Consider the following 10,187-nt stretch of genomic DNA (forward strand, 5'->3'; position numbering starts at 1 on the left):
ATTGCAAAACCACCTCTGAGGCTGATATGATTATCTTTTTATAAATGCGGAGACGGAGCTCAGAATACCTCATCCTGCTTGAAGTTACACAGCAAGATTTGAACCGGGGTCTGTCAGACCCCAAACACAGCCCCACAACTCTCCCCTAAACAAACCACCTCTTCCCATAGACCCATCCCATTTTCTACACCTCAAATGTGCCATGTGTTTTCTGGCTTCTAGGCTTTTGCATTTTCCTTCTGGTACATCTCCCTTGTCTGCGCTGCCTCTGCCATCTGTCTTTGAGTTCTGTATCAAATAGCACCCCTTGGTGCCTTTGGTCGGATGCTCTGGAAGTAAACTCAGTGGTCTTTATTGCACATATTCAGAATGGCACAGAGCGATGATAGAAATGTGTTGGCATATCCCCTCTAAGCCTGCAGGAATCAGGAACCTCTTGTTACATATGGAGACTCAGACTGCTTGAACTAAGCCTTGTAGTAGTAGGTGCTCAGTATATATTTATTGAATGATGGCATAGACTGGGAGTCTGTGCTGACTACAGCCTGGTGTGTTTGGAATTCCCAGATGCTCTTCTTTCTTTTCTTGTCTTTTTTTTCTTTCTTTTTTCCTCCCTTCCTCCCTCCCTTCCTCCCTGCCTTCCCCTCTCCTCTCTTCTCCTCTCCTCTCCTCTCCTCTCCTCTCCTCTCCTCTCCTCTCCTCTCCTCTCTCCCTCCCTCCCTTCCCTCCCTCCCTCCCTCCCTCTCCTTCCTTCCTTCCTTTTTTCCTTCCTTCCTCCCTGCCTTCCCCACTCCTTCCTCCCTCCCTCCCTCCCTCCTTCCCTCCCCTCCTTCCCTCCCTCCCTCCCTCCCTCCCTTCCTTCCTTCCTTCCTGCCTTCCTGCCTTCCTGCCTCCCTGCCTCCCTGCCTTCCCTTCCCTCCCTTCCCTCCCTTCCTTCCTTCCTCCCTGCCTTCCCCTCCCTCCCTCCCTCCTTCCCTCCTTCCCCCTTCCCTTCCCTTCCTTCCCCCTTCCCTTCCCTTCCCTCCCTTCCTTCCCTCCCCCTCCTCCCCCTCCCCCTCCCCCTCCCTGCCTCCCTGCCTTCCCTTCCCTCCCTTCCCTCCCCTTCCTTCCCTCCCTCCCTCCTTCCCTCCCTCCCTCCCTCCTTCCCTTCCTTCCCCTTCCCTTCCCTTCCTTCCCCCTTCCCTTCCCTTCCCTTCCCTCCCCCTCCTCCCCCTCCCCCTCCCCCCTCCCCCTCCCCCTCCCCCTCCTCCTCCCCCCCCCTCCCCCTCCTCCCCCTCCCCCTCCCCCCTCCCCCTCCCCCCTCCCCCCTCCCCCTCCTCCCCCTCCTCCCCCTCCCCCTCCCCCTCCCCTCCCCCTCCCCCTCCCCTCCCCCTCCCCTCCCCCTCCCCTCCCCTCCCCTCCCCTTCCTTCTTTCTCTTTTTCTTTCTTCTGTCTCTCTCTCTGTCTTATATGGGTTTTTGGGGAACAAGTGGTGTTCAGTTACATGAATAAGTTCTTCAGTGGTGCTTTTTGAGATTTTGGTGTACTTACCACCCAGGTAGTGTACACTGTGCCCTAATATCCCTTATCCAAAATGCTTGGCCATGAATGTTTTGGATTTCAGATTTATTTTTGACTTTGGAATATTTGCATATATATAATGAAATATTTTAGGGATGGGACCCAAGTCTAAACTTGAGATTCATTTATGTTTTATATAGACCTTACATGCATAGCCTAAAGGTAATTTTATACAACGCTTTTGATAATTTTATGCATGAAACAGTTTGTGTTAAGTGTCTATATGTGGAATTTTTCATTGTGGCATCATGTCGGCACTGAAAAATTTTGGATTTTGGAGCATTTTAGATTTCAGATTTTCAGATCAGGAATGCTCAGACTGTAGACTCTTTCTTTAATGATAACATTCTCAGCGAATGTAATTTGGAATATGAACTTGATTTTCAGGGCAAGGGGACTCGAGATAAGGTCCTCATCAGAATCATGGTCTCCCGCAGTGAAGTGGACATGTTGAAAATTAGGTCTGAATTCAAGAGAAAGTACGGCAAGTCCCTGTACTATTACATCCAGGTAAGTCCGAGGTGCGGCGTCAGCCTGCCCTGCTGTCCCGAGCACCCCGGGCCCCGGCAGGTGGCCTGGCAGAATGATGACACAATGGTGATTTTGTTTTCTAACTCTCTGGGGAAGAGATACTAGTCATCAATTATCAGGGATTTATTTTGAAAGCACATTTTTGATTTGTCCTGGACTTTGTAGAATCAGGCAGATGTTTTATATTTTTCACACCTGTTACTCTACAATGATCATTGGTGTTCATGACGATGGTCCTGCAAGGCTTGCTGATATCCCAGAGAGACTTGGAAGAACAATTATATTTTACTTTTATTATGCATTTATTCCTTGAAAAATCCTCTGGGATAGACCTGACAACTTTCAGTTACTCGGAACTCCCATCTCTCCAATCAATTTAGCCTCTCTCTGTTTTGGCGTGATGTCACATTTGCATGTAAGGAAGTGATCGCATTCACAGTGGTACCACTGTGTGGATTTCAGACAGCCATTGCAATTCTGCTTTCTAACAGTTCCTCAGATGTCCAAAGGCATGTCCATGGTTACCAAGGATGAAGTTAGAGCTGGGTTTTTTAGAGCCAGGTTTTATTAGGGCACATGTTTAAAGTCAAAGGACCAGGTAGATTCTTAGTAATTGTTCCTCACCACATCAGCTTCTTTCCACTTGACCTTAATAATGTAGGAAATAGCAGAGTGAGCTAGGGAAATACCCTGTTCTCTGTGGAAAGGCGAGGACGAGAGAGGAAAGTTGGGGTGTTTGTAGGACCTTGCTGCAGTAAGAACAGCCCTGGTCGCTAACCCAGGTCAATCGTCAGCACCTTGCACTCCCTCCACCCCACAGTCCTAAGGAGACTTGGATGTCTTCCCCAGCACCTCCTCCGACCACACTCCCAGAGGCTTCCCTCGCAGTGGTTTCGATGTGGCCTTCCAGGCCTTTGTGTCAGGGCAGGTCTGCTGAAGAGTCTTCTCTTTGTCGTGGGAGAGGCTTCATTGGGCGTTGAGGCTACTTCTGTGTTATTGAGGAGTCTGGGCTTTTTTCTGATACCGCATTTCTTTTTTTCTCCTGGGCCATTTGTAGCAAGACACTAAGGGCGACTACCAGAAAGCGCTGCTGTACCTGTGTGGTGGAGACGACTGAAGCCCGACGTAGCCTGAGCGTCCAGAAATGGTGCTCGCCATGCTTCCAGCTAACAGGTGTAGAAAACCAGCTTGCGACTAACAGTCCCCGTGGCCATCCCTGTGAGGGTGACATTAGCATTGCCCCCAACCTCATTTTAGTTGCCTAAGCATTGCCTGGCCTTCCTGTCTAGTCTCTCCTGTAAGCCAAAGAAATGAACATTCCAAGGAGCTGGAAGTGAAGTCTATGATGTGAAACACTTTGCCTCCTGTGTACTGTGTCATGAACAGATGAATAAACTGAATTTGTACTTTAGAAACACGTACTTTGTGGCCCTGCTTTCATTGTTTGAAAATTAAACGTGCTTGGTGTTCAGCTGGTGAGGCTGTCCCTCTAGGAAGAAAACTCTAGGACTGAGCTATGCAACATGGTTGCTCCTATCCAGGTGTCACTATTTAAGTTAAATTTAAATGAAATAAAAAATTCAGTTGCTGAGTCACACCACCCACATTTCGAATGCTCAGTGTTCACATGTGGTCAGCAGCTAGTATATCTGGACAGCACAGGTGGGGAACATTTCCATTATGATAGAAAGATCTGTTGGGCAGCAGTACATGCCCAGGGCATGAGAGGACCTATGGGGGAGAAAAAGGATCCCAGAGGGGACACCTCATCTGCTTATCTTTTTACAGGTTAATTAGGTGAAAACCAGCATCACGGGCAGCCACAAACTGGGGAGAGCAGTGGGGCAGGGTGGGGCAGGCTATAGCATTCTGGCAAAGGAGGTTCGACACAAGCCGACGGGGAGCACAGAGAAGGGATTTCTTTTGACTGGGAGGATTGAGAAAGATGACAGAGAAAAGGAACCATTTGAGCTGCACCCTAAAATCTAAGGTGAGGTTTTACAGCTGGGAGAAAGCACTCCATGCAGGTTCTTAGGGGTCTGGGAATGAATGACAGGTCACTCATACAATGGTACACATGTCAAAAAGTTCAGAGACATTTTTCTGTTCGGTGAAAGTTATGTCTCCCCCGCACCAGCCAGTGGCCTTCCCTGGAGTCGCCTGGTTTCCAGTATATTTTCGTGGATAGACTGCATATGCATGTATATATGTGTATGTATCTGTGTTCATAAATGTGAAGGTACTGTCCCCAGGCTGCCAGTCCTGGGTTCTGCAGATTCCTTTTTATACAAGTGCTTCCCCTAAGCAGGGTGTAGGGCTGGGAGTGAGGGGAAGCTGACGAGTCCCCCAACCCTTCTCCTTAGTGGAGGGTGTGTCAACTACTCATCTTTGGCACCTGGCTGATGCAGGGCCCACTCAGTCATCTGCAGGGACTAGGTAGGTAATGGAAATGAATGTATGAAATGGGCAGGTTGGACAGAAGTGGGGAGTCGGGGGAAAATGGGGAATGCCTGCCTTGCTTGAGGCATTCAAATTCAATTCAACAGTTGCAACAACATGGCATTGACCAAACCAAATACATCCATGAGCTGACTGGCTTGCTATTTTGGCCCTTCGGCAAACTTTAGATGGAAATTTGGATGGAGCATGGCTCTTGGGTCACTAGTGGCCCATAACGTACCTGTAAAGCCCCTGAGATAGTCCTTAAAAGGCAGGTTATGCAAAAATCAGGTATTTTATCAAATGTGTCCTGCCTATGCATATTAGAATAGATGCCTCAAATCTCAAAATATACTGTTCTGTGTGCTTGGGGCAGAGTTGAAGGAACTAAGAAGTAGGACCTTTCTCATTAACCCTAAATTATATTGAACTCAGAATTGATAGGGCTGGACAGAGGCTGTCAGGAGCAATGTTTCAGATCAGTAAACATTTAGGCATTATTACCTCTCAATCATACGTGTGTTTCAGGCTGCAAAGGAAGCAGTGGTGTGGAGAAGACGAGGCCATGGGGTGAATGTGGGGAAACTTAATGCTCCCACTGTGCCCAGGACAGTCTGGCCACTGGTGTGGCCAGCAGGTATGTGGGAAAGTTCAAAGGGCAGGCCAACATAGGAAAGGTGCTTGGAGAACTGTTTCAAACACTGTCTACTCTCTTTCCTCTATACAAAGCAATGGCAGTCCAGTGTTTTCAAAACTCACAACCAGGGCACTTGGAATTTGGTCCCATTTTCTTCTGGATTTCAGCCTGTCCTCCTCAGTCAAGCTGTTCAAACTGTTTCTTCAATAAAGAGAACCATCTGGAGGTTTGACTATTCTCCCCAGAAATTTTACTTTGCAAAGAGAAGGAAAAGGGTACCTGGCAGGCTGTGAGTTGGTAACAACAACTTTGATTTTATTCTTTGAGGAATAAAAGGTAATTGATGCAATGTAGCTGTGAAAACTTACTGCACTATAACACTGTGATTGAGAACAATGATTTTTTCTCCCTGCCTTAGTGGGGCTAGGCAGGGCCATCATGTTGCACAACCCCAGAGAACACTCATCCTGTTCTAGTCTACGTGAATGGTATCTCCCTTGGTGTTGTGCAGTGCACAACCTGTGCAGCCATACTTGACAGCCCTGTATTGTGACCTAGGTGTGTGTGAGATGATCTGTTCGGCCTTTTGCTACAGAGTTGTCTTTCATATTAAAAAGTTAGAAGGCAAATCTTATTTAGAAACAAATGGGTGAACCCAGAAAGGTCTTGACTTTTCCATGGACTCTTGATTTTCAGACCAGTTTTACTGGGCTATGCACAAATGGCTGTATATACGAATCTTCCCCAGTATGTGAAGTTCCCATGGTATAAACTATTAGTAAAGATAGCTAAGGCAGGGAAAACCAGGCTCACAAAATGGCTACATTTAGCAAGACAAATGATTTGAGGACAGAAATCTTTTAAATCAGTTTTTGGTCTTTAAATGACTCCCATCTCCAGTCCTCTTTCTGTGTTTTGACAAACGGCTTGGGCTTCTTATCCACATCAGTTTATTTGACCTCCTTTTTCCATCAACTACCAAAATGAAAACTCTGCTGCGAGAGAGAGGAGAGAGAGAGTGCGAGCAATTTTAAACATCCCTTAGCAATGAGGCAGAACATGCTATAGCCATCAAGTTCTAGTTGTTCATTCTATTTATTGAAAAAAAGCTTGTAGCCTGATTTCTTTTATGTGAGTACATTTGAGCAAGCAAAGTTTATAGAGATGACTTTATCTCATTACATTAGAAGAGTGATTTGCTATCTCAGCATCTACAAGCAATTTTAACAGACATTTCTGGATGAAGAAAAGGTTTTGTAAATATATGCGAAAGATACAATTTCGTCAAGCATTAAATTGGAGGTGCCCTGGAAAAATATTACATTTGTGCATTCAATTAGCTTGATTGTAGCTGAATTTTGTCCACTGAAGGCAGCATTTCTGCAGAAAAACAGAAGCATTCCCTATGTCAGCAGGTTTCCCGAAACAAAACCACCCTTTCCCCCTTTGCCAGTCCTCTTTTGCATTTGTGCTGTTCCCAGCTCTGTGTCCCTAATCAGGCCTCTCGGTCTTGTTCCTCGCAGTAGAGTGTTAGAGGAGAGGGAACTAGATAGAAATCCCTGATAGAAATCCAAACTCAACAATTCCAGCTTTAAATAGCCTGCATTCAATGCAAAAGCTAGGCAAGCTCTGGACAAAACTGGGAGGGCGTCAAAGGTAGACTTAAGTCTTCCTGATCTCCTTACAGGTTCTGTAGGACAGCTGTGCCTCCTGCTGGTCCCAGGACTCTGTTGGCCTCCTTACTGCTCTGGGAAGGGCATCTCCCAGCTTCTCCTTGGTATGGCTGTTAGCCCATGTCCTTTTCCCTGGGATGAGTCTGCAGGACCCACTCTATCTTCTATCTTGGAATGGAAGTTTTGTCCTCCTATTACAGGAATGAGAAGAGTTAGGAAATGAATGGTTGGGATACAAGAGGGCTTTTCTGTGCCCCTAAAATCAGTGAAGGAAATGAGCTAAATATTTAGGGATGATCATGGCCCTCCAACACACCCCTGACCCCCTTGCTGACCTGTAGTTGAACCATCAGGTCTCTACTAATAAGAAACAAACCAGAAAAAACATGTAATGCCAGTGGAACCTGGCTGTGGGGGTGGCTGATGTTTTTAAACCGTAGGTGAGGACAAATTGGAACTTTCTCAGCTGTAATCCATTACAGCCTGATACGGTTTGGCTCTGTGTCCTTAGCCAGATCTCATCTCGAATTGTAATCCCCACGTGTGGAGGGAGGGAGGTGATTGGATCACAGGGGTGGGTTTCCCCCATGCTGTTCTTGTGATAGTGAGTTTTCATGAGATCTGATGGTTTTACAACTGTCTGGCATTTCCCCGGCTTGCACGTCTCTCTCCTACCGCCATGTGAAGAGGGTTCATGCTTCCTCTTCACATTCTGCCATGACTGTAGTTTCCTGAGGCCTACCCACTCCTGTAGAACAGTGAGTCAATTAAACCTCTTTTCTTTATAAATTATCCAGTCTCGGGTAGTATCTTTACAGCAGGTGTGAGAATGAACTAATATATATAGCCCAAGGTAATTGTGCTTTCAAGTAAATGTGTAAAGATTAATTAATCCAAGAAATAGCAAGGAGTCTGGATTAGGAACAGAGAAATGTTTGAAACAAGTCTTTGTTACTCTGAGATTGCCAGATTTCAAATTTTACCATGGAGTCTTGGGCTTTGGAGAACATCTTGTCTCCATGAATTGGGTTTGTCTGAGTAGACAGGAGCTGATACATGACTATGAAGATTTGTTAAAGTCTAGAGTTCTGCAGGTAATACTGGTCCTCAGTCATCCATGTATTCATTCACTGACTTCATTTATTCAATAGACATACCTCCTATGTGCTGGTCCCTGAACAAAGCACTAGGGATAAGGAGATAAGAGAGAATAAGAACAAGGCAAAGCCAGCCAAGCAGAATAACAAGGGCTGTAATTGGGAAAACCGCAGGCACCTGGGGGTCTAGAGTAGCTGATTGCATCCAAGAGAAGCAGCTGGAAGGTTTCTAGGGGCGGCAATCCTTTTTTGTTTTGTTCTTTTTTTTTTTTTTTTTGACAAATCCTTGCTTTGTCGCCCAGGCTGGAGTGCAGTGGTATGCACATGGCTCACTGCAGCCTTGACCTCCTAGGCTCAAGCTATCTTGCTGCCTCAGTCCCCTAAGTAGCTGGGACTACAGGTGCATGCCACCACACCGAGATAATTTTTGTATTTTTTGGTAGAGATGGAGTTTTGCTGTGTTGCCCAGACTGGTGTCGAACTCCAGAATTCAAGCGATCCACCCACCTCGGCCTCCCAAAGTTCTGGGATTACAGGCACAAGAAGGCAATCCATAAAGCTGGATTTTGTTGTTGTTGTTGTTTTTTTTTTTTTTTGGTATGGTTTTCTTATGAGAGGATTATATAATCATTGCAGAAAGTTGGAAAATACAGGAAAGTGTGAAGAAGAAAACAGAAATCACCTGAAACCCCAGTTGGAACGGATTGCTGTTAATATAATTGGCAGGATGACCCATTTGAGAATCAGCTATTGTTTCCTTGACAAAAAGTTGATCAGAAAGAACAAGAGGCAGTTTTTCCTCCCCCTTCTCAAAGAGGAGTTGGGTTTTAGGCAGCCACAGTCAGGCCTTCCTCGCTCCATGGGAGCCTTAAGGTGGCTTTTGGTTTTTCAATGTCTAGTTCAATCCAGGATGTATACCTGGATTATCTCAAAGGAGTGGGCTCTGGGGTGAAAGGGAAAAGCAAACAGCCTTTCCCTGGAAGAGCTGGGTTTACAGAGATGGAGCGAGGAAGTTCCCAGGTGATGGGAAATGGTGCCCTGCCCCTACATACCACCTGGAGTGTTTGACCGCTGATTGGGAAGTCGAGTGTTTGAAGATCAAAAACTGACCACAGCAGTATTGGGTACACCTGGAAAAGTCTTCATAACTGGGCATGGGAATGGGGAATGAAGTCCTGCTCAATGTCAAAGCCTATTTTCTTTTTTCTTTCTTTCTTTTTTTTCTTTGAGACGGAGTCTCGCTCTGTTGCCCAGGCTGGAGTGCAGTGGCCGGATCTCAGCTCACTGCAAGCTCCGCCTCCTGGGTTCACGCCATTCTCCTGCCTCAGCCTCCCGAGTAGCTGGGACTACAGGCGCCCGCCACCTCGCCTGGCTAGTTTTTTGTATTTTTTAGTAGAGACGAGGTTTCACCGTGTTAGCCAGGATGGTCTTGATCTTGTGACCTCGTGATCCACCCGTCTTGGCCTCCCAAAGTGCTGGGATTACAGGCGTGAGCCACCGCGCCCAGCCTCCTATTTTCTAATCTCAGTCTGATTTGATACCATTTCTTCTCGAATTACCAGAACAGCCCACATCCAACGATGGGAAGCTGGACGGGAATCTTTTTAAGTGTACTCCCTGACTTTGTTTCCTTTTTGACTTTTTATGATCTACAATATCTTTCCCAGACAAATCATAGGAAGTATTTCAGACACCTTAGAGCCCCATAATTTAGAGCTAACTTTGTGCTTTGAAGAGCCCAGTGAAATTTTATGTGTCAGTAGGGAACACAGGTTCCCATCAGATTCATGAAACGAGGAAAGGAAAATGAAGTTTGCACCCAGATACTGTGTTTTGAGCTGCTGTGAAAACAAAGAAATCACAGAAAATGATTTCAGAGCACAGATGAAGCAAAGAAAGAGGTAATAGAATCAAAACTTTTCAACTCCTTAGTGACATAATTGCCACTTCTATTTTTCTTCCTTAGAGACACAGTCTTGCTGTGTTGCCCAGGAGGGAGTGCAGTGGCTATTCACAGGCATCGTCACAGTGCACTCTAGCCTGAAACTCCTGGTCCCAAATGATCCTCCCCACTTAGCCTCCTGGGTTGCCGGGACTACAGATGTGCATCAGCGTGGCAGGGGTGAGGGCAGCCAGTTCTGTTGTAATATGAGGTTACCATGTAATTGACACTTAACTTCTCATAGTAATAGATACAGAGTAAGGTAAGGTATGTTAGCCTTCTTCTTAGCCTGTGTGTCATTTATTTCT

The 10,187-nt window shown here is 46.2% G+C and overlaps 1 protein-coding gene across 2 annotated transcripts in view; it reads left to right on the forward strand.

Moving 5' to 3' along the window:
* Positions 1 to 3,512, forward strand: part of ANXA2 (annexin A2) — a 50,026-nt gene extending 46,514 nt beyond the window's left edge. For both annotated transcript variants that reach the window (XM_033189899.1, XM_033189900.1), the window contains 2 exons: positions 1,948 to 2,070; positions 3,149 to 3,512. In XM_033189899.1, the coding sequence (XP_033045790.1) occupies positions 1,948 to 2,070; positions 3,149 to 3,208 (183 nt within the window). In that variant the 3' untranslated portion in view covers positions 3,209 to 3,512. The remainder of the gene's footprint in view (positions 1 to 1,947; positions 2,071 to 3,148) is intronic.
* The last annotated feature ends 6,675 nt before the right edge of the window (positions 3,513 to 10,187 follow it).

Source organism: Trachypithecus francoisi, unplaced genomic scaffold, assembly GCF_009764315.1.
Source record: "Trachypithecus francoisi isolate TF-2019V2 unplaced genomic scaffold, Tfra_2.0 Lachesis_group3, whole genome shotgun sequence".
Taxonomy (NCBI): domain Eukaryota; kingdom Metazoa; phylum Chordata; class Mammalia; order Primates; family Cercopithecidae; genus Trachypithecus; species Trachypithecus francoisi.